The sequence below is a fragment of the Ceratotherium simum genome, chromosome 37 (assembly GCF_057802395.1).
Source record: "Ceratotherium simum simum isolate JZ-2026a chromosome 37, ASM5780239v1, whole genome shotgun sequence".
NCBI classification, from domain to species: domain Eukaryota; kingdom Metazoa; phylum Chordata; class Mammalia; order Perissodactyla; family Rhinocerotidae; genus Ceratotherium; species Ceratotherium simum.
The window spans coordinates 6,444,281-6,468,977 of NC_141936.1; the positions used below are offsets into that span (position 1 = coordinate 6,444,281).

The window sequence follows — 24,697 nt, forward strand, 5'->3', positions numbered from 1 at the left end:
AAGACAAAATCGTGCCATTTGCAACAACATAGATGGATCTTGAGGGTATTATGCTAAGTGAAATAAGTCAAACAGAGAAAGACAAATACCATATGATTTCACTCATACGTGGAACATAAACAAACACATAGATCAAGAGAACCGATTAGTGGTTACCAGAGAAGAGGGTGAGGGAGGGAAAAAGGGGTAAAGGAACACTTATATATGGTGACGGATGGAAATCAGACCTTTGGTGGTGAACACAATGCAGTCTATACAGAAGCCGAAATATAAGGATGTACACCTGAAATTTACAGAATGTTATAAACCAATGTGACCTCAATAAAACAAAAAATTTAAAAACCTGAAAAAAAAAAGCCGGGGGTCTGGCTAGAGATTTGAGACATACAGGTTCATTTAAATAGAAATATGATGTGGAAGCAAAGGCAGGGCTGTGAGCTAAGATGGCGTGAAGTCCCACGACAGAGGAGATGAGTCCAACTGGCCAGCGTAACCTGGGCGCGTCCCGGAGATGCACCCTGTGACATGCGCACAGGAGCAGAGAACTGTAGTGAAGACTTCTAGATGACGGGAAGGAATCTGCTGATTCAGTACCCCCGCCCTCCGCCAAAAGGCAGTATGGTCATAGGCCAGCTCTGGGCAGGATGTGGGGAGAGCTGCAGGGGGTCAGATGAGGAGGAGGCTGGGGACTATTAGCCCATTATGAGGTCATCGCTGGCTCAAGGACATCCCAGAAGACATGCCCCCCTTGGGGCCCAGTCTGGGGGACAGGAATTTGGGCCTAATCAGGTTCTGTAATTAACACTGCAGAGACAGGAATCACACTAGAATTCAGCTCCCAGTTCAGCCCCAAGATGACCCCAGCTTGGAGGCTGCTCCCTAAAACTCATGAACAGGAGAGGTGATTGAGAGCTGAACTAGATGTCTAGGGTCTGCCTTAGAACCCATCACAGACAATACAGACTCCTTAATCACTCCTGCAGCATCCGCCATGCGCTCAGTACAATGACGATGACACACCATCATTAGGGTTACAGACAGCTTCACACCTGCTTCCTACTGTCTCTGGCTAAGTCCGGGGGACCAGAATATTGTGGACGTGTTGGAGACCATCATCAATGAGGCTCCTTCCGCAGACCCCTGCACACACTCAGGGGTTATAATGAGCCTTTGAACGTGTGTACGTGTTAGACAAGGCACACAAGTGCTAGATCATCCACCTACTACATGGATTACATACACACATACAATGTTTCCTTCCTTTGTTTGGATATTACTCTACTGAGTGGAATTTCACTCTGACTGTGTTTGCTGGGGGAAGAGGACTATAGTGTTGAAACAATTCAACACAATGCCCTGGGGGCGATCCAGCCTCACTGACCAAGACTTCTGCTCCCTATCCTCCCCATCTGTACCTCCACCAGACCAGGTCAGACTGGTCCTGAGTTCAAGGACTGAGGAGCAATGGATGGGGCAGTGACAGTCACCTTGGAGTCAGGAGGAACCTCGAGATCAAAGTTCAATTCCATGGATTTTAGGATCTGAAACTGAGGCCCAAAGGGACACATGCATTTCCCAAGGATTCCACAGCAAGTCACTGAGGCAGGAGCCTGTCTCGGATCCCCAGGCCTGGGTTATCTGTCCCCTACAGGCAACGTAGAGTCATCAAGGCTATGATCCTCTGACATCATTCTGCTTCCAGGAAGCAGTCACAGTGTAACATGTTCCAACAAGAAAATGCCTGTGTTCTATATCAATACATCCGCTGCTCCTAAAAGCAAAGTCCTGGCACACAGAGGACTTTGTCTCACCCCACCCCCAAAATGACTGAGGCCCAAAGAGGGGCTGCCCTCGGCATAGAAGTCAAGTCAGAGTTCAATTCGAGGTTCAAGTTTGAACTGTATCAAGATTAACAGAGCAAAACGCTGCCCTTCCGAAGCACAAGTTCAACCAGCTCCCCTGCAGAAGGAGACACCCTGCACTCGACCCACACTTAACAAGCACCTCGTCCCCGCTGGGCCAACACTGCACCTGGAATCCGACGCCACAACACCCTGGCTGACACTGTTTCCAGAATCCTTTAGATTCCAAGCCAAAATCAGACCAGCCTGGGAGAACTCTGCATTCTATTGAAAATGTAGTTAAATTATCCTCTGGATGGATGGAAAGAGACACAAAACATCAACAAGCGGGAAGTCAAGGCGATGGGTATGCGCCAGCTCACTCTGAACTAACTTTCACCTCCTTTCAACTCCTCTGTATGTTTGAAAATTTTCATTACAAAATGTTGAGGAAAAGAAATCCTTGAGTTGTGACCAAATTTCATCTCTTTTAGTAGTAAAACGTCTTGCTCACACAACTCCCAGGTCCTGGACTAGCGGCAACCCCCCTTCCCTGGGCAGACCCAGGAGGGACCGAAGTCCACACAGGTGGTGAGGGCTCCGCGGATCAGGTGAGCCATTCACTGGCCACGCCCCTCTACACAAAGCGCCCCAACGTTTACGTCAATGAGTGGACGAGTGCCCCATCTTCCCAGATGAACAGGATCACACCACTCCACGATTCTCTGATCCCCAAGCAGGCAACGTGCAAACTGAGAAATCTTCCATTCCATTCCATCAGAAGAAGAAGCTGGGATTCCAGAAAAAACATGGGCTCTGAAGTCTTAGTCTGCAATCCGGAGCCACTTGCAGGAACAGCAGCACTGCCATCAAGTCCAGACCCAGCTCGCTGCCCAGGCGGGGCCTCAAAGACTCGTGGAGAGGAGCACAAAACACAACTGCCCACGGTCTGAGCGCCGCTCCCAAGATGCTCCTGGCAAGACAGGAGATTATGGAAAGAGTTTGGGGCTTTGGAATTTTGAGGGGGAAAATCTCTAGACTTTGGGCAGAAAGAGATATATAATTTTTTTTATTCCCAGCATAAAATGACCAGTAAGACAAGTACAAACTGAGACACCTCAGTAAAACTGAAATTTCCTAGGTGAAAAACTGGAAACTGACTCTTTGGTGGGAAGACAGAGGGATTTCTTTGGGCAGCAATGAGTTTTCCAAGGCCTCCTGCTGAGGCAAGATGACATGCACCTCTCAAAGACACCCCCCCCCGCCCCCCCGTTATTAGCTTCCCATCTTCTGGTGCTCAGACAGGGCTTCCTCTGGGAGCCCCTGGGCCTGTTCACTGCACACCATCTACTCTCCCAGCCCACCACACACCTGGCCCGCAGCAGGCATGTGTCCTGCCCTTGCATGGCAAATGGCCTGCTCACCTCTGTGGTCCCACCACCTGCTCTACAAGTCTATGGATTAAAGCAATTAAGTGAAAAAATACACACAGCTGACAGACAGACAGATATAGATGGATACATGACTCAAGCATCATGTGGCATATGCTCCGCACTGGTCTGCAACAGGCACAGGTAGGCAGAGACGACCTGTCCAGACCAGCAGGACCACAGCCCAGGGTCTGCAAGCAGAAGCTCAATCACATAAGTCTGATCACATGTGGGCTGATTCAGCTCCTGCAGAGGGACGCACAGTAGCCATACTCCCAAGGGATGGACAGCTGTACAGTGTGCCTCAGACACCCATTTAAGACTCTGCAGAGGAGGAGGCAGCTGCAATACATTCTGGATGCCTGCCTCTCAGCCTGGTTGATAGACGGGGGTGACTCCCGCATCTACACATCCTAACCCATCCCACAGGGACAGGGCCCTCCTCTACAAACCCTGGGTAACTGTTCTGCGTGGCTGAGCACCTCCCTCCTGCCCAAACCTCGGGGCATCTAAAGGTGGAACCCCCCCCAACCAGCCCCCGACTCCTCTGTTCCCAGGATCAAACCTCAGCCCCTCCTCCTGGCTCCCTCCACCCTGAGACGCACAGGCAACCTCAGGCCTGCACTTCCATGTGCATCTTTGAGGCTCATCTGTCTCTCTCCCTCACCCAGGCTCCCAGCTTCCCTCACTACAGCCCTGATTTGAACCCACCCTGCCACTCCCCACTACCATGCCCAGCGCTAAGTCATCACCATTTCTGTCAGCTGAGCATCACAGCTCTCTGCTGCCCTCCCCGAACAGAAACTCACAATCAATAGTGTCCTGCTGTCCAATAAAAGCACTCCCAGACTACTCTCTGGGTCTGGCAAGGCTCTTCCCCATCGTTCTGGCCTCTTCCCCTGAAGTTCTCCACACACTGAAGAGATTCGGTTCTGGATGCTCCAGTCCTATTACCCACCAGCCTGAGAAGCCCTCCCCTGCCTGATGCCTACCCAGCTTCCAGGTCTGGTTAATCCCATTCCCTCCACGGCACCCCCCTCTCCCCCCCCCCCCACACAAACATACTGCCTCATACGGCTGGTTATCTCAGTTTGTTTTGGTGTGGCCTCCCGGGCTGGATCGGAGGTGTCCTGGGAGAGGGGCTCATGTCCCACACATGTGCGTACATCCCCAGACAAAAACTGTGCTTTGCCCATTGCTGGTGCTCGATAAAATCTTGCCTATTGATTCTCACATTAGCCACTTCCTATACTTAACAAAGTGAGGATAAACGTGACCCACCCACCCCCATCCCTCAAAATAAATATTTGCATTTGTAAGGCCGCTGGAGAAGTTCACACAGGCACACACCCCTCCATCTGCACACACCCCTCCATCCACAGCCACTGGGTCCTTGTAAGCTTCCCAGCCGAGGTCTTCTTGAGCGTGGCCTTTGTGAGCAGAGATGGGCAGCTCCCAGGACACAGCAGAAGGAACAAAGAAAACAACCTCTTGAGAACAGCTGAGAGTTGGCAACACTTAGCTTTTCTTTTTTTCTTTTGTGTCTTCCACATAATTGCTACAAACAACAGAAACTGAATAGCGCTAATGTGTAACTACTAAGACCACAGAACAGTTCAGGCCAAGAGTAGAAAATGAGTTTCTCTTTAAATACCAACACAGATCCAAAGGTGATCTCAAACCCAGGACAGAGGTGGTGAGACGGATTCAGGGCTGGCCTGGGCTCAGCCAGAAAGAGAACCTCAGCTGATTACTCATGTGCCAGGAGCCGGGACAGCTGAAGGGAGCCCGTTCCAGTCTCAGGGGAATTGTAGCATCCATGTTTCAAAGGAAAGTACTTCCTGGTGCAGGATTTCACTCACAGCTCTGTGATTACTCAACTAACAAGGAATTAACAGTCCGTAGAAAATCCTAAATTTTAAAAACCTAATGTCTGAGATAGTGCCGGAAATATATTAGCCACTTAAATAATTTTTTATGTACAAACAATGGAAAGAATGAAAAGCAAAGGAGGGAGGCAGCAGGTAAACCACCATGTGGTTTCAGTGCCATGAAATGAATCTGGAATAGCAATGGAAGTCTCTCCAGATAGGGGCCACCTGCCTGATGGAGCAGTTTCAGAATCAGCTGTATCCAGGAAGGGAGAAAAGGTAACATGATGACACGGCACTCGGCTCCCAAGCACACATCCAACAGGAACAAGGACACGTGGGAACCAAAAGACATGGATGCGAATGTGCATAGCAGCACTATTCATACCAGCCCCAAATAGGAAACGACCCAAATGCCCACCCAACGGTAAAACAGACGATAACACGAAGGCAACCATCTCTAACCACACACACTACAGATGAGTCTCGCCTGTGCTGACCACATTTTCTTTCTGGATCTGGGCGCTGGTTACACACACGTGGTCACTTTGTAAAAAGTTCCTCCCTATGACTAGGGCATGTTTCCGTGCTTAAGATCCATGTCAAAAAAGAGTTCAAAAACATTAGGAAGTTTGACAGGGTCTCAATTCCAAACTCCCAATAATCATACATGGAAAATCAGAGACCCAGGCTTGAGTGTCGAAGCTAAAACTGAAACAATGCTCGTGTGTGTTTGTTTGAAGTCAGGTTCACCAGCCTGAACTCACAGGAGCGGTGTTAGAACAGGAGGAGACTGAATCACTGCTTGAGGCAGCACCCAGATCTCTGAAAACAACAACAAAGGGTGGGCAGACAGGCTTCCGGAAGCACCCTCCCTGGAAAGTATGCCAAGTCTCCCCTCGCAGAAAAGGACACTGGAAACATAAACAGCAGACTTTCAGGGCAATCAGCTCTCTCCAAAGTAATTTCTATTCCATTACAAAACCGAGCAAGTCTTTACCTATAATACCCAATCTTGCTGACGGCCACCATCTGCCCTCACAAAGAAGTAAAAACTCTTTCAATAAACTAAAGTGGGTCTTGTTTTGTTGTAGGCATTCATCAAAACAAAAATTCTAATTCCTTCTTTAAGTATCCTCAATATGGTTAGTTATCCATATCAACTAAAACTCACTGAATTAAAACTAAGTTCATTTCCTAAAGATACTGTTCTCTCTTAGAGACTGTTCTCTGAGAATATGGTAACAGTAGCTTCAGCGCGGCTGTGTCCTGAGCTGGAAACCAACAGTTCTATTTGCTGGAGCTTGCTGCGTGTTGACATTTCTAAGACCAAACATAAATCGTTTGTGAACATGGCCGGTCATTATTTGGAATTCTTCTCCCAGAACCACGAAAAGTGTTTCCCACCCTTTTAAAAAAAAGAAAAAAAAAAAAAAAAAGCAGCTTCTAACCATGATGCTAATGACAACCAGACGGCGTGAGCAGTTTTAAAGATGAGACAGTTGCTTGTGTAGAAACACGGCACAAATACTCCAACACGGCAGCCCAAAAAAAGACAATCCCCGTCAAACAGCGGGAGAAGTGTGAAATTTGCAAATGAGCCCCTGGTTAAACAAAAACACCAATCTGTTCCCAGAGAGCTCGGGGTGGCCACCTGTTCCAGGCTGGTGGTGAGTTCTGATTACCAGTGGAAGAAACAATATCAGAGCGATGACAGCCCCCTCTCGTGCCCGGGTCCCCACCCTTGAGCCTATATTTAGTCTGCTCTTTATGGAAAATATCCCGACCTCGCACACAGATAAGCTATTTGGCTGGTTAGTCAAAGGGTCCCTTAACAACCTCTTCTGGCAGGGGTGGTATCTGCTCTCCTTCCCTCCCCGGCCAAGACACTCCCTTCCGGCCTTGATCAGCTGTGAGGGGGGAGCACAGGGAGATGGAGGGACCAGACCCAAACTCCAGTGCCAGCCCTGCTCCTGGATGGGCCATCAGGGCATCTTGGGAAAGTCACTCCACACACAGCCCTGAATGCAGGCTTCCCACACTAGAAAACGGGAACCCAAAATCCCTCTCAGCCCCTCGGAGGCACAGAGCTCCCGGAAGGAGGGGGCTAGCTGCAGCGTACAAAGCCGCGCACTCAGACCCCGAGCAACAATAACAGATGCTGCAGAGATTAGAGATCACCATCTGCAGAGTGCATTTTGCCTCTCAGAGAAAGGTACTTCACCAAGGGAAGGAATTATGGAGCTAAGCAGCAGATCAGAACCCCGAACCCTGGATTTTAAAAATAACTAAGCCTGATCCGCTTTGCCCAACTCAATCACTTAAGCAAAGGACTCAAAGGATCCGGGAGTGTTGGGAAGGGGGAGGGAGCAGGGGCCCCGGGTTTGTTTGAATGTTGAGAAACCCGAGACAAGACCAAATCAGTAGTTAAAACAAGCCAGTGAGACTCACCAACCATAAACACCTGCAGGGTACACAGGAAAAGAGAAGGATGCAAAATAAGGGATTTTAGTCTTAACAAAATAAAACGTCTGGTTTGGGCAAAAAACAGAGGTGGTAGTAACAGGGCCACAGGTTTTGTTTTGAAGGTTCCTGCAGCTGCCGTAGCAGCTTCTCCCTCCTGAGTCACTTCCTCCAGGCACCCCCAACAGGCCTTGTAAGCTGCTAATAATATATAGCATTCCTCTTACAGAAATGCTTTTAGCTTGGAAACAGCAGTGACAAAATGTTTATCTGCCAAATTATCATAACAAGTGAATATTGAAGAACCACACCTAAATATACAGGAGACGACGCTAAAAATCAACAATCTCCAAAAGACAGGAAGGGAAGTCCACAGAACCACAGATGGGACTTAGAAGGGAATGGGACATCAGCTGGTCCTACCTCCCAATGGGATCCCCTGGGCAATGTCCACCCCCCACCTGACCACTCAGCATTGCGGGGGTACAGGGAACATGGACTTGAACCCATCTGGACCTGGGTTTAAATTCCTCCTCCACTATGTTTAAGCCCTGTGACCCTAAGCAACTCCCTAGGCTGCTGGCCTCACCTGTAACCTGCAGGGCAGTATGAGAGGAAGCCCTCTTGCTGGCCGGAGCACTGCATGCAAGAATGAGCAGGGAGTGCTGGCCCAGAGAAGAAGCCCAGTTTACTGGACTGCCTTCCCTCCACAGCAATGCTTCTCAAAGTGTGGTCCCCGGACCAGCAGCATCAGCATCCTCTGGAATCTTGTTAGGAAAGCACATTCCAGATCTACAGAACCAGAAGCTCTGGTGGTGGAGGCCAGCAATCTGTTTCCCCAAGCCTGCCAAGAGATTTGATTGCACACTCAAGTTTGAGAACCACGGCTCTCAATGTTACAAAGATGCTACATTATGTCAGCCACCTAGTCTGTCACTCATTTGTCCCTGTCGATGATATTGATTCTATGTCTGACATCCACTCACACCCAATAAAAAACAAACACCAACCTCTGGCAGAGAGCTGGGTTGAAAAAGTTGCCAGGATTCAGCAAGCAGATCTTTTCCTTCCCCTACATCCACTAAAGAAAATCTCATTTCCACCCCAAACACCACCCAAGCAAACCCAACAGATCCAAAAGGTGCCCGTCCTAACATCTGTGCTCTTGTGACAAGTCTCAACACACCCTCACCTCTGCCAGAGGATAAACAGTGTTTACATTACCAATGAGGAGCAAGAGCACCCAAGCTCCAGAGAAAATGTCAGACCCTCTGGCAAGTCTGCCAGTCAACCAACAATTCCTGGACCTGCTCCAAGGGCCAGACACGACACACTGAATCACGGAGGAGATTAAAAATGAACACGACCCGATTTCTGCCCTCAAAGAGCTCCCAGTCTTCAGGCTGGAGCGGTGGAAGGAGATGAGCCACAGGGTGCTGGGGCCACAGAGCAGGCAGCCCTTAATTGTGCCTGGGAGAGGCAAGGAAAGACGCTGACATCAGCCAGGCCAGAAGGGACGCCTGGACTGTGGAGGGGTCAGATACCAGTAAGGCATGAAATTTAACCTGGAAATAACAAACAGCCAACTGAGAATTATTTTTTAAGGAGGAGACTGCAGCATTTATCTCAATAATCCCATACCTGCAACCTTTGATGAAACTTGAAATATTACGAATATAGTGGCAAAGAAAAATTATGTTTGTCCATGGCAGAGAGTAGAAATTTATTCCTTAAACATGTACACCTGCAACACCAGATTAAATAAACTTCTAGATGAAAATCAGCTCTTACACGAGTTTTGCCGTGGTAAGCCACTTTACAGAGGATATGATACTTTGGGTTATTTGTGGCATTCTCAAATGCTTCACATCTCGGTAAAGAGAACACACGCTTGGGATGGTTTGCACATATGGCTTGTGGGACTATGAATAACCGGGAGCCGGGTTTCTATCTCTTAAGGAGCTGGAGAGCCAATGCTGAGGTCAGATCAGCTCAGCTCCTCTCTCTCGGGCAGTGTCCTACACTTTCTGGGCCTCAGAGGTGGCATCTGTGTCCTGGGACTGCTGCCGGATGAATCGAGATGATACAGGGTAAGCAGCTGGCACTCTGCTGTACGCTGATGCTCCACAAAGCAGCTGTACCATGGGATTAAGTGGGCCCCCGGCCCTGTCTTCCCAGGTCCCCCAAACGCCAGAGTCCAGGCCTGGAATGCCCCTGTGACAAGTGCCCTCACCAGGGGTTCAGGCAGAGTTCTCCCACCAAGGACGGGCCATTGTGACCTCTCCAGAGCCCTCAGAGGAAGCCACACCAACCACTGGTGGGGTCAGTGGGGAACTTGGTTCCCCTGATCTGCTGCCTCATGAGGGTAGAGGCATGAACGCTGGTTGGGGGCCCCACCACTGCTGGCTGAATGAGCTGGCTGGGCTCTCCTCTGCATCACAGTTCTGCTGCTGGCAAGTTGGATTACAACACGCAATTGCGAAGAGAGGCTTTATCCTTAAAAGAAGAACAAGCTTTATTTAACAAAAAAGGCAGCTAACTCATTTACCTCAACCCCATCAACTCCGGACAGACAGTTTAAAGGAGAACCAGAGGGGAAAACCTAGACAAGCTGTTCACACCGGGGGCAGGCAGGTCGCAGGCTCATCTCTGGGCACGGAGGATACCCGTGCTACAGGGCTACATCTCACAGCATGGCACACCCCTGCGGGACGCCCCAGAAATCTGATCCGGTGAATCTGAAAATGATCAGCAATGCTTCCTTAAACTCCACAGACTTGGGGTAAAAAAATAAATCCCTCAAAGTCTGAAATAAAGATTTGAAAAAAGCACTTTTTTTGGCAAGGTACTGTTTTAAAACAAGACAGACCAAAATCACATTTCCCATGCCTACAAACTGGGTCACAGACCCATTCTTATTTGGGAATCTTGGTGAGCTCTTTCAACTAAAATATGTAAGATTCAGTTCATCGTTAAGAGCTTTTTCCAATCCTGACCTCACTCGAATCACTTTGAAATAAGCAATAGCCAAAATATCCTTCCCTTTGACAAGGCCACTCCCCACTCCAACAGCAAAAGTTCCTGAAGATGCCAGAAAACAGAGAAATTTTAAGTAAATTATGGTACAGCCAAATACTAGAATATCATGCTGACAGGAGAAATCACATCTTAAAAGTTTTTCATAACACTGAAAAATGCTCACATTATGCTGATCAAGAAGTTTTGTAAGTATGACTCCAGTTTTGTGTACGTACAGAGGCGGGAAAAAAACCTAGCTGGATATCTTCTAAAATGCAGACAGTTTTCCCTGTTTGGTGGAACGAGTGATTTTTAAACTATTTGCTACAATGTGCATATACTTTTCCTGATTGGAAATGGTTATATTTTAAAATTCATGAAGATTGACATTTTGCCGCTGTACCATCCTAACCTCCAAGGTTCATAGGCAGGAGCGGATCCGCGTATGTTTCTTAAGGTTACTGTGATGCTCCGGGCGCACACTCAGTTATCGCGCTGGGTTCCTCCCAATGCACCTGCAGTCTCCATACCCCAGGGCAATGCTCTCTGATTCAGTATATGTGAACCCAACCCTACACAACTGCATACAATTGTTTCTGCATAGTTCTCTTCTCATAGAAAAATGTCATCCTGCCACAATTGAGCAGTCCTCTACATTTCCAAAATATCAATGATGTAGACATAAATCACAACCATATCTTAAAACCGGCACAGAGTGGAAGAACATTTCATTGTAACAAATGAACTTACATTTCATTAGAAGGGGCAGTGTAAGGTTCTTGGGGAGGCTGCAGACCTGGGCTCTCTATTCAAATGACCCTTTGGTTCAGACCAGACATCGAATGACCTCAGTCAAATGTTCAGGAGGTCATTTCCCTCCCTGAGCCTCCAACCTCTATAAATGAGGACCATGAAGCCGGCCCACATTCTCTCCCGGGGTTGGCACAGCTACACAATGAGATTATGAATACGTGAGCATCTTTGCTACAGTTCTATACATATGAAAGGTGGTATCATTCTTGATAATAATGCAAAGAACAGAAGCATATTTGAATGGTTCTTAAGCCTCATTAAATTAACAACAGCCCTGACACAATACAAACATTCCTTTTCCTAACAGAAAAATAACAGCATCATCAAAGCCTCAAACAGCATTCATTCACTGATTCTGAGTCTTATTAAAAATGACAAGGATTCCAGCCAAGAAGGGGCCTAAGGTCTCACATCATAAAGGCAGGCATCAAGCTACCAAAAACTATTATCTAGGAATCACACAATTTTTTTTCCTTTTAAGAAAAGAAACATGAAACCACATCCTCTTGCTAGAAAGTCAAATTGCTTTGCTGGAAGTGCTGGAGACCCGAGAGTTCAGCTTCAAGAATGGGAAATGAAAACGAGGCGTCGTGAATCACACTCTCGTGAATCACACTCAGCTAGAGGTCTGTGCACAGCAACAAGGTGCTCTCAGCCAGGTGCCTTCCATACTTGGCACCGGCTTTCAAAGTGTTTCATCAGACTTCTGAGGATGCTGCCCGAGAGCCGGAAAGAGACAACTGAAACAGGCACAGCGCCCCTTCACTTTGATGGCAACGGAACCAGAGCTCAGTCTGGAGGAACATTTCTGCAACATCTCCCGGCCATCAGCAGATGTGTGCAGGTCCACGGCCTCTCATAATAAGTCTTGTCAGAGGCACACTGGAGCCTCTGCCTCTCAAGGAATCTGGAAGCACCTTAAATTGCCAAGAGGGCAACCAGGTGCACTGAGAGCCGGGCCCCACGTAAGCCTGGAGCACTGCTCAGATCCTCTCTGGGAATTAGCGAGTCCCCTGCGGATACAGCCGGCCAATCGGCAGTCTGGCCGGGGCACTATTCCAGTCCATGGGGCTGCCAAATGCCAAGAGGATCAGCACCACAACATCCACCTTCTGCATCTAACTGGCCAAGCGTCAAACCAAGATACTCTGGGGTTAGCAGTTCAGACTGCATAGGGTCAGAACACAGCCCTCCCACGTCCGCTGCCCTCTCACTGGCAGATGGAGGGGAGTTGGGCGACTGCCTGCAGTCAGGCTTTTGGACACACTCCTGCCAAGCCTTGGAACGTTCTCAATGTTCCTCAACAGCGGCCCTACTGGCCTTTGGTTAGGACAGTTCTGCATTACGGGCAACTCACCCTGCAGACCTTTTACCATCACTGGCCAGCAGCGATGTGAGGGAAAAGACTGCTGATGGATTGTGGCTGGGGTATAACTCCACATTCCGTGTTTACATCCTACCTGGTCCCCCAGGTGAATCTTGGCAGGACCACACAGACAAAGCAAGGGGACAATCCAGACGCCTCGTAGCACAGAAATGAGCCACTGGTAACCCCAAGAGAACACAGGCCCAGGAGAGGAGAACTCTGCCACACCCCTCCTGCAGGGTCACAGCCTTGCCTGACACGCGGGAAGGGTGGGTGCCCTCCAGGGATGTGAAAGTGAGACCCTGAGGGTGAGGGACCCCCTGCCCTCCTGGTAGGGTGGTTCTTCTAATTTGGCCCAGGACTTTTGGTAGAAAACACTCTATGGAGGCCAGCCTTTGAATGGGGCAGGTGGACCTGCACCTGGACACGATGCTGCCTGCAGCCGGGCTGGCTCTCTGCATGGGCTCAGTCCAGCTGCCTCCACTGTGCCCCTGAACTGGGCAAAGACACGAAGGGGGACGGCCTGCTCCGCCTAAACAGGCTGGCCGGAGCCTCATCCCCAGCAGCAGCACTCCTCAAAACACGTCTTCAACGTTCAGCAAGACGCTCGGCCCTGGTCTGGTAACCTGTCACGGTCCAGGGGCGCCAATCGCTCCAGCTGCCCCCCAGTATCGGCTGGGCGCAGGATACTGCCTCATCTAACCACTTTCTCACAGGAGACTCTACTGCCCATTACCGAATTGACGCTGACGGTCACCTTCCCCGGCAGAGCTCGCGGCGCGCTCGCCCGGCCCTCGGCCTCCCCCTCGGCTCTCGCCCTGCAGGGTACAGAAGCACCGCAGTGCTCACTCGGCGGGGCAGCCGCGTGCCAAGGGCCGGCGTGTGTGTATACACGCACGCACACTCACACGCGCGCGCACACCCCGCTGCGCCGGGGGCGCCCGCTCCCCCGAGCTTTCCAGAAGCCCCGCGGCGGCCCGGCCCTCACCTTCGATGGCGATGACGTGCTCCCGGATCTGGTTCTGCAGCACCGGCTCCTCCACGCGCTCCAGCAGCTCGTAGATGGAGTAGATGTTGGGGTGGACCGACTCGAAGCGCTGGATCTCGGCCCGGATGGCAGCCGAGTTGGCCAGCTGCTGCTGGTAGTTCATGGTGCAGGCGCCGCGCCCGGAGCCGCGCGCCCCCCGCCGCCGCCGCCGCCGCCCCGCGCCCCGGGGCCCGCGGGCCGCCGAGCCCGGGTCGCCGCAGCCCCCGGGGAGCCGGACCCGCCGGCGGGGGGCGGAGGAGGCGCGAGAAGAAAGGAGCGGGCGGAGCAGGCGCGGGGCCGGCCCGCGGACTCAGTTCATGGCCGGGACGCGCGGCCGGCGAGCGAGCGGGCCCCGGCGCCCCGGGTCAGCGGGCCCCCATGGAGCGCGCCGCAGCGGGCGCGGCCGGCCCCGGAGGAGGCTCGCTCGGGCGCCTTCCTGCGCCGCAGCCGCCTTCCAGCCCTAGGCGCTGCCCCGCCGAGCAGCCATTAAAGCCCAGGCAGCCGCCGCGCTCCGAGCGCCGGGGCCGAGGGCCGGCCCCCGGGCAGTGGCCGCACCGCTCCGGGCGCCTGGCCGCGGCGTGGGTCCGCGCGCTGCGTGCTGCGCCGCCCGGCGCGCCGAGGCCCCCGCGCCGAGCCCGCCGTGCGCCGCCCGCCGAGCCGGGACCGAGCCGCAGGCACCGTGCAAGACGCGCTGCCCGCTCGGAGCGCCGCCCGCCGCCGACCCGGCCAGCCCCCTCCCTGGCACGCAGGGCTCCGGCCCACGTCGGCCCCGCCTCCGCCCGCGCCCCGCCCGCCGCCGCTCTCCGGCCGCTGCCGCTGCGTCCTCCGGGTCGCTTCCCAGCGCGCCGGATCCCGGGGAATTGCGCCAGGCTCCGCCCCGCGTCTGTCTCTGGGCTTTCTGGGACTTGTAGTCCGCGCCGCGCCGCGTCGGCGCCCCGCCGGGTCCGCGGGGAGGAGGCGCGCACGGTGCTGGATGCCCTGCGCGCGGCCGGGGCCCGGAGGATGAGGGCGCGGGACTATCCCGCCGGCGGCCTCCAGCGCGGCCTGGGTCCCACGCCAGCCCTCTCCGTGAGCCCCTGCGCTGCCCCGCGCCTCGGAGCCCGGGAGGCTGTGCGCCACCCCGCCTGCCCGTGTTTTTGTTTGTTTCCGAGCTGCTGGCTCCAGGAGCCTCTGCGACTCGCCAGTGTACCGCGACCGCACTTTGTTGGCTCCCCCCACCCATTTTTTAACTTTCTGCCTCCTTTTCCGAAAGTGACATGAGTGCCTCCTAATAGACGAAATTTCTTCCCTAAGGCGAAGAGCCTCCGTGGCCGTGGGGGCGTGGGTGACACACTCCACTGGTGAACTGAAGTTTAGACAGGGATGCGAGGGGTGATGAAATACCACGGAGGCTTCCTAGGCATCCTGTCCCTTTAAAATAAAAAAATCGAGATATGGCTCTCAAGCTGCAGCCTCTTGAGCGCCGCCGCCTGCTCCGCGTGGGTCCCCAGTCCCTTGCATGTCCACCCCACCCCAATCCCCGCGTAAGCTCAGCCCTGGGGACCCCGAGGAGCTGGACCGCACTGCAGCAGCGGCCCAGAGCGCAGAGGGTTCGTCCCGCAGGTTGGAGGCAAATGGGATTGCTGGAGATGTGGGGAGCACCAGGGCCCATCGGCGGCACCCTGCCCCGTAGGACCTGGTTTGTGCGCACGGGCCGAGTCCCTGCCCCTACCCGTCCGAGTGGTCTTGTGGAAACAGAAGTCTGCCGCGGGCCTGGCATCCCTGATCAAAGCCAGCTGAGCCTTCTTCACCTGGTTCCCGTGCAGCCTGCGCATGGCTTACGCGTCCTGGTATGCAGCCTCGTTGGGTTACACTCTGGAATCACAATTCCCCAGACAAATATGCCGACCATCTTCAGCATTTTGAGCCTTCGCTCGTGCCCTGCTCCCCATCCCCAAGTCCCAGCAGGGTCCCTGACGCATTTATGCAGAGTTCATGCTCCATCTGGGATATGCCTCTGGCTCTACGCTTATATGAAACTGTAATACCTGAGATGCCAGCACGTGGCTTCATTTTAGTTAAACTATCAGCAGTCATTGATCACTCTCCCTCCTTGAAACCCCTCTTCTCCTGGCTGGGATAACATGCTCCCCAGGCTTTCCTACTGCCTTCCTGGCTTCTCAATCCCTTTTGCAATTTGTTCTTACTTCCTTATCCTCTTAAATATGGAAGGCCCTGGGAGCTCATCCTTGGGCCTCTTCTCTTTTCCATCCACGGTGATCTCTATCTTTTTGCTTTGAGTATCATATATAGGTTAATGAACCTCAAATTCATAACTCCAGCCTAGACCTCGACCCTGAAAAACAAATTCTTACCCAACTGCCTCCTCGACATCTCTTGGATGCCCACTGGCAATTGAATTCAGCGTGTCTCAAGCTGAACTCTTGCTATCCCCTCCCCCTGCTCCTCCTGAAATCTTCTCCATCCCAGTTATGGGCAACTTCAGGCCTCTGCTCAGGCTGACAACTTGGTGCCATCCTTGATGCCTCTCTTTCTCTCACACCCCAAATAGTGTCAGCTCCACCTCCAAAAGATCCAGAATCCCACCACATCACACCACCCCACTGCCTCCACCCTGCTCAAGTCCTGATCATCTTGCCTCTGGGTTATTGCTAGGTAATTGATCTAGCAATCTATCTCCCTGCTTCTTACCTTGCGCCCTTATAGTCTGTTCTCAATAAGGTAGCTCTGGTGAACCTTACAAAACCTAGGTTAGATCATGTCACGCCTCTGCTCAAAACCCTCCCATGACTCCTATCCACTCAAAGTAAAATCCAACCCCTTATTCTGGCCTCCAAAGCCCTGTAGACACTAGCACCTATCAAGAGCTGTGCAGGGTCTGAGCTTTCCCCTACTTGTAAGCTAACAAGTTAGGCTACTGCAATTTCATGGATGCTGGCAGAAGACAGGAGACTCCTGGGTCAGAAACAAAGGACTTTATTATTCATAGCAATAGCAGTGGCTAGAGTATCAGCATTTTCACGGGCTGGTTCACCAAGCCCCAATTCCCACAGGGCTATGGGGGCCAGATGCATACATAGTGAGCTCCTGTATAGGAGAGGAGCCCTGAGCTTGAAGAAGCCCAATCTTTATATGGATAGTAAGCATGTCTGCCTTTTACTGTGACAGAAGACACTATCTCTATCTCCCAAGGCTTTTTGCTCTACAAACGTTCTTGAAAAAATAGTTCAGAACAAAGGCAGTCCATGCCCCTGCCCACAGATGTGCAGAAGTGCAAGAAACCAATGGAGGATTGTCTCCCACAGCTGCTCAGTGCCTCTCCCAACACAACATCTCTATTTTGCCCTATTCTCTTCTCTTTAGCCACACTGTCCGGCCCCCTTTTTTTTTCCTCGAATAAACCAGACACACTCCCACCTCAGGTATTTACACTTGATGTTTCCTCTGTCAGGAATGCTTTTCCCCCGGAAACTTCCCCAGCTCCCTCACTTCCTTCACATAGTTACACCAAAGCCACCTTCTCAGGGAGGCCTTCTCTGACATCCTGTCTAAAATGGCATCCCTCTTCACCAGCACTTCACGTCTCAATTCTTTGCTGTGACAAGAAGAATAATGGCCCCCAAAGATGCCCACATCCTGATCCCTGAAACCTATAAATATGTCATCTCACATGGCAAAGGGGCTTTCAGATGTGATTAAGTTAAGGATGTTGAGATGAGGAATGATCTTGGCTTGTCTGGGTAGGTCCAATGTAACCACAAGAGTCCCTATCAGAGGGAGGCAGCGGGGTCTGAGTCAGAGAAGGAGATGAGAGGACAGATGCAGGGGTCAGAGAGAGAGAGAGGTTGAAAGATGTTACACTACTCACTTTGAAGATCGAGGAGGGGCCATGAACCAAGGAACATAGGTGGCCTCTAGAAGTTGGAAAAAGCAAGAAAATGGATTCTCTCCCAGAGGTTCCAGAAGGAGCACAGCCTTATTGACCCATTTCTGACTTGTGACCTCCAGAACTATAAGATAATAAATTTGTGTTGTCTACACCACTGTTTGTGCTATTTTGTCACAGGAACAGGAAACTAACACACTTGCTTTGCTTTTCTTCTTGGCAATTATCTCTATCTAACACAATACATACTTTACTTGTTTATCTTAGGTATAGTCTGTGCCCTCCACTAGAATATAAACTCCACGAGAGCCAGGATTTTTGTCTGTTTTATTCCCGATTCTATTCCCAGCACCTATAAAAAGTGCCTGACACATAGCAGGTGCCCAATAAATGCATGTCAAAAGGATGGCTTCCCCATTAAATTGTAATTTCCATGAAGACAAGGACCATCTCTCTTCCACATGGTGATTGGTCATTGTAGGAGCAATAAATATTCAGTAAGGTAATGAATGAACAAAGATCTCTCCTACAGTAAAGGCTCCTCTCTCATCATGCCAGGCACACAGTAGGTGTTCAATTAATGTTAGCTGAATTGAAATGAAAGTTTTTATAGCAATGTGAGACCCAGTGGTATTCACCAAGAGCTTACTTTAGATTCATCTTATGCAAATACAGCCAAGAATTCTGGCCATTTTTGATAGGATAGTACTTCCAGGGACTCTAATTTGTGAGTGAAAACCTCACTAGGAGAAAAAGCTGGCTCTTAAATTAGTGAATTTCTCCTGTCACCAGAAGTATCAAGGGAAGGCCTGATGATCATCCTCTTCATTCATTCATTCACTTTCATTTATTCATTGAACAAATCTTTTTTTGATCACCTACTATATATATCCTAGGCAAGGTGCTATGTTCTAGGAATGCAAAGGTGATAAAGATAATGCTGCTTTAATGAGCTTACATTCCAGGGGACTCTGTAGAAGAGGCAGTATTTTTAGGGTTCAATCTCAATCCAACTCTGAGTTTGTGAACAGAGAGTAAGTGAGAATAGGTATGGATGAAGGCAGCCATGAAGATACAAATACACACACACATGAACACAGGGTTCACACACACAAACATGCAGTGGCTGAGTTAGAGTTGGATGAACAATTCTGGTAATGTCTAATTAAAAGTGTGAATTAAGGTCAATTCTGCTATCAACTAGCCATCGACATATATGTTCTTCTAGAGCACAACAGCATGAGTTGTGTCCTCCATAGGAAAAACTTTACAGCCGTAACTTTAAACATCAAAATGCTGCCAACCCCCCAAACCTGCATAGCTGCCCTTACACATGGCTACATAGCTATTCCACCTAAATTATCTCTAAGAAGTGTTTTAGAACATTTATGAAACATTAGGTATCTCTGGATTTCAGTGTGCTTTGTCCATTTTCCTGAATTGATTTCTTGAGATTACTTGCATGCTTGGCTGAAGAGCACTGAGATTTTTATTTGACATTTGTGTAGACTGTAATATGACAGAAGTTGATTCATCTCATGGGGTCAGCTGCAGAGAGCAGTAGGGAGATTTTGAGAATCAGTGTCTCGTAAAGGCTTTGGGCTCCTGGTGGAGCTGGTGAGGGGTCATACAGGGGCAGGAGAGGAGAGTAGGGGTGGGGGGTGGGATTTAGAAAATGCCAAGACACAATTTCCTTACCTTGCTTTTAGCCCGTGGGCAGATTTTTCCCTCTCTGGGGAAACAACTCTAGGGTGAGGACCAGAACACACTCAGAGAGTGTTTGCAGTTTTACAGTTTGGGCACTCAGCTGATCTAGGCTGGGCTCTCCTAGGCCTCTCTGCTCCACGTAGCTCTCAGTCTCCTCCTGGCACTGCTGGGCTAGACCAGGCACGTCCGTCTCCTAGTGGTGGCAGAAGTGCAAGAGAACAAGCCCCAGTGGACAAGAGCATTCCAAGCCTCTGCACTCTTCCTGTCTGCGGACATCCTCTCGGCCAACGCAAGCCGCAAGAAGGAGCCCAGAGCAGAGGAGGGAAGCACACCTTGCCCACAGTGGGAGGACCCTGCGAAGTTACTTGGCAAAGGTATGGAAGTATAATTCTATTGCTGGGAGGTAGAGCAGACTTGGCTATTAGACCAGTCTGTCACACCGTCCTTGGCCACGCTAGCGAGCCATCTAGCTGAAATTGTGTTTCCCATTCGGTTGTTTGGCCCAGTGAAGAAAGCAGTGATGTCTCCCAAGGTGGTTGTGAACATCAACTGAGATATGTGTGCAAATGCTTTGTAACTGGAGATATCATTCCAGCGATGGAGCAAGGAGTTCTGTAAGCCTGAATTTTCTTATCTGTAAAAGATAGATTATAACACCTAACGCATTGGATTATTACTGCTAAAAGAGCTATAGTCAACTCTCCCAAGTTCACATAGCTAACAAGTGACTGAGTCAGGATTTAAGTCCAGATCTATTTTACTCCACTTCTCTAAGAGAAGCAATAGGGGCTGGTGTCCACATTTTCTGTACATGTAAATTCCCCAGTCATAGAAGGCAGCAAAAGCAATGATGCAGAATTTCTCAGGATAGGTTGTATAAAGCAATATAGCTTCTCTGTGTCTTTTCTTCCTGTCTCTCTCTGTCTCCTTCCACTTGCCCTTGACCACCATGTTGTGAGGAAGCCCAAGACATGTGGAGAGGCCACATGTGAACAAAAGAGCCTTCAGGTGATTCCAGCTCCCAAGCTTCAAGTCTTCCAGCTGAGGGCTCAGATATGGTAGAGTAAGACAACATGTCCCCTCTGTGCCTTGTCTGAATTCCCAACTCACAGAAACTGTGAGAGAGAATACATGATGATTGTTGTCTTAAGCCACTAAATTTTGGGGTAATTTTGTTTATCTATTCATCCATTGACCAATACTTGGGTTGCTTCCGTCTTTGGCTGTTGTGAATAATGCTGCTATGAACGTGGGTGTGCAAATATCTGTTGGAGACTCTGCTTTCAATTCTTTGGGTATTTCTTTCAATACCCAGAAGTGGGGTTGTTGAACAAAGCGAGTCCTTTTAATGGCATGTCAGAGTGAAGCTCAGCTCCACCCAGTTCAGTCTGCTTTCAGGCCAGGGTTACAGCTCCTAAGATTTGTGCCTGAAAGAAGTAGTTAGAAGGCCACAGTCTCAGAGTGTCACAATCGACGCCTTGAAAGGGACCTCAGAGTCCCTTTCACACACTGATGAGAAAATTGAGGCCCCACAGGTGAAGTCACTTACCCAACCTGCACTACTTGATAGAAAGAGACCCAGGAGCAGAACTGAGCCTGTGAAAGTGACCAAGTCCTGAACCCACACAGGGGTGGGGATCAACATGGCTACAACCCAACGGGCTTGAGGTGTCAGGTAGGCTGGAGCAGAGTGTGGTGCCAGCCTCAGTGCAGGCATTCCCCTGCTCAGTGAAAATGCCCCTGCCCCTTGCCTGATAGAAATACAGCCACACAGCCACTGTTTCCCTAGAATGTTTCCACGGAGCCAGCTGTTGTTACTTTTTCTCTTTTCCAAATGAAGGTAAAAGGCAAAGATGCCTTATGCTCATAGCAACCTCCTCAAGCCATATTCCGCATGTGACATGAAAACTCTAGTCTGTGTTCATGTCGGCTACCGGGGGTGTGAACATGCATCTATAATTTGCACACCAACATTAGATTTGCCGCAGTATTTAAAGCGGGAGTTTATAGAGACACATGCTAACACAGTCGTGTAAATCATTTCCTCTGTGTATCAAGTGCAAAATGCATGGTAATTCCGAGTGTATGAATTCTTCTCTCATAAAATGGAAGATTAATTTGCTTAGACACATTCTGTGAACTGATTAAAAAGCTGGTTTATACACATAGCTTTAGCTGATAAGCAAATTAGACATTGAGAAATCAGATGCAAATGAGTGGTTTATAGACACTTTTCAAATTATATAATCGTCTCCCAGAACATGTGAAAACCAAGGAATGATGTAGAATGGATCTATTGAGGCAGCCAAAAGGAGAGTTTCTGTAATGTTTACCAACTTTATTTTTTCTCATCAAATTTGTCGTATATTTTTGAAAGCATCTTTGCACTTGAGCTTTTTTTTCCTGCTGTTTTATAGATTTTTTTTGTTTTATAGATTATCTGCTATGATATCTTTGAGGGTTTTGTTAAACTTTAGGATTTAATACGTTGGTAAGCTGTTCCTCTGAATGTGCACAAAATGACAGCAAACAAAAAGGATTGCTTTTCTGGTCTTCACTTTTCACTTGTTTTCCAAATATAGATTCAGTTGAAGTATTTATCAAATTGCCACAAAGTACTTGGCTAGGCACCTTTCAACATCTTCTCATTTAACCTTCTAAGATCTTGCAGGACAGGGTCAAGGAGGTGGTGTCTTGCTCAAGCTACAGCCTCAAGTGACAGACCCAGAATTTAAAGCCCAATTTTCTATTTTCTGAGTGTAAGCACGTCTGCCTTCCGTTCTAACCATAGTGTCTCTCCTGACAGTAAAAACACAACGGGATATTTCATCAGCATGATCATGGAGACATTTTTTGTAATATGGAAGACAAGCTTTTTACAAAATATGTCTAGATCAATATGCATGGGTATTGCACGATTTCCTGTGTAACTGAAGAGCATTTTTCCTGCCCTAACCTTGCTCTCCTATTCTCACCAGGCCCTGCTGTTTGACTGTAAGTTGGTGCTTTGCTAAACTGTGACCCACCCAGCTCAACCTACTGGCTAATAATAACCCCTTCCCCCTGGGCACAGTGTGAGGCTGCCCTGCATAGGAGGCACTGGAAATGTCCGGCTGGGATCCAGGGCACTTGATATACAGCATGTTAGCCAACTTTCCGCATATATCCCCAAAACATAAGACTCCCTTTGGCAAAGGAACAGCAGCCATTTGTTCACCCTTCCCGTTTTTCTTAGAACAGTGATTGTCAAACCGTGTTCCTTGGAGCCCCCTAAGGAAGCTCGCTTTCAGTAGCAGTGAGTCTGCTGGGTTCTCTCACCTCCCCTCCCCCCCAACCCTGGATGCCTTTACATAAAGCTCCACTTTTATCTTTTCAATATGAGGCTCCCCATTAGATTCACTTTCAATATCTTTTCAAATATGAGGAGCCCCATGAGATTCACTTCAGGGGAAAGTTAAAAAGCAAGAAGCACCAGTACAGGGCATCAAAACACTTTTTAGATACTTAAATATTTTCTAGGCCAATGACACTTCTTCATTATCATCCGTAGGCATTATCCACTTGAGATTTTTGTTCTGCCATCACGGAAGGAGAAAGGGCAAAGAGATGATGAGGGCAGAGGGGGAATCGGCGAAGAAGACTCCCCCTTAGCTTTCTTTTTTGACACTCCCTTCTGATTCTATTTTCTTTCCCTCCACGGAGAGTGGAGACTGGCTAACAGAACACCACGTTGGGAGTTGGCAAACGACAGCCCGCAGGCTGAATCGCGCCCACAGCCTGTTTCTGTATGGCCTGTGAGGTAAGAATCGTTTTTACATTGTAAATGGCTTTTTAGGAAGTCAAAAGAAGACTATTTCAAACCATGTGAAAGTTATATAAAATTCAAATTTCAGTGTCTAAATAAAGTTTTATTAGAACACATCCATACCCATTGGTTTGCTTGTCATCTATGGCTGCTTTCATACCACAGACTTGAGTACTTATGACAGAGACCTTGTGGCCCACAAAGCCTGAAATATTTACTGTCAGGCCCTTTGTAGAAAGAGTTTGCTGACCCCTGCACTAGTTTTAGAGGGTTCTGCCCGGTTTTACAGGGATCTACAGAAGCTGTTGCCTTACCAGCAAACCTCTAGTGATAACAGAGCATGAGAAATCACAGGAAAGGTCTGGAATGAAAGTCAGGGAGTCCTTAATCTGGACTCCCTTGTAGCCACCACTGTCCCTGTGGGGCACGTATGGATACACAGTGAAGGAGTAGCAGAGTAAATACAGAGCCTTCTCTTTTGACGCCCACGGCACTGAGTAGATAAGAATTTTACGAATAGCTAACAGTATACACCAACCTTTGGCAACTCATTTCTAAAGTTCATTGGTTATGTTGTATCAACCAAGTCTTTGAAGCAGTTACGTAACCAAGAAACAGCTTATTGAGCGTCATCCAAAGCTGGACAGGGCTTGGTGGGTGTCTCGGAAGGAGAATAATTTGGCACCCTTCCAAACCAATATTCACTAAATATTTAATGGGTGTAGGTGAGAAGCTGGGCTATTCCAGGAGGGTAGAGGAACAGGTGCCTTGGGGATATCGTGAGGGAGCCCTCATCTCTATTCTCCACGGCAGTTCAGCTCTACCCCAAATCTGCATCACCCACTGAGGAAATGGAAGCTCTGGAAGACACTGGAAACCACCCTCCTTGGAATGCAGTGTGGTGACCAGCTTTGGGCTTCTCACCCCGGTCCACTTGGATTCCTTCAGAAGCAGACCTTGAGATGAGGATTTGAATGTGAGGAGTTGATTTGGAAGGCAATCCCAGGAAGCCCCAGAGGGGTGTTGGGAAGTGGGAGAAGGAAAGAGAAGAGGCCAGTTGAGGGTGGGTACCTGAGAAGGATGCTGCTGTGGACCACTGGGGCTTCATCCCCTGGGGGCCTCTGGGAGACTGCGTAGAGGTCACCTCAAAGTGGCCCCTGTCCCTGAAGGGTGAGGAAGCTGAGGTATTTATCCACCAATTCATTGGTTATGGACTGTTCTCTGAGGCAGCAGTTCCCTGACATTTCAAGCCTAGCACAGTCCTGTGGTCAAAGAAATCCCTCAGGTTCCCACAGGGAAACCAAAGAATCCAAGCTTCCCACAAGGAAAACCCATCTGTGTGTTCGGAAGGTGAGCCCACATTGTAGGGAAGGGCACCAGCTGTGTTCTCCTCATTCTTCTCCACACACACACACTCCCTGTGAGGATTCTGAGAAATATGCGTTTTCCATCTCAGTTCTTTGCAGGGGT

General features: G+C 49.6%; 1 protein-coding gene across 2 annotated transcripts in view; it reads right to left on the reverse strand.

Moving 5' to 3' along the window:
• The window catches only part of AGAP1 (ArfGAP with GTPase domain, ankyrin repeat and PH domain 1), a 561,603-nt gene extending 547,109 nt beyond the window's left edge, over positions 1-14,494 (reverse strand). Inside the window, exon 1 of one of the 2 annotated variants that reach the window (XM_004427710.3) lies at positions 13,791-14,494. In XM_004427710.3, coding sequence (XP_004427767.1) covers positions 13,791-13,953 — 163 coding nt within the window. In that variant the 5' untranslated portion in view covers positions 13,954-14,494. The remainder of the gene's footprint in view (positions 1-13,790) is intronic. The other variant, XM_004427711.3, reaches the window with a different exon arrangement.
• Between the last annotated feature and the right edge of the window lie 10,203 nt (positions 14,495-24,697).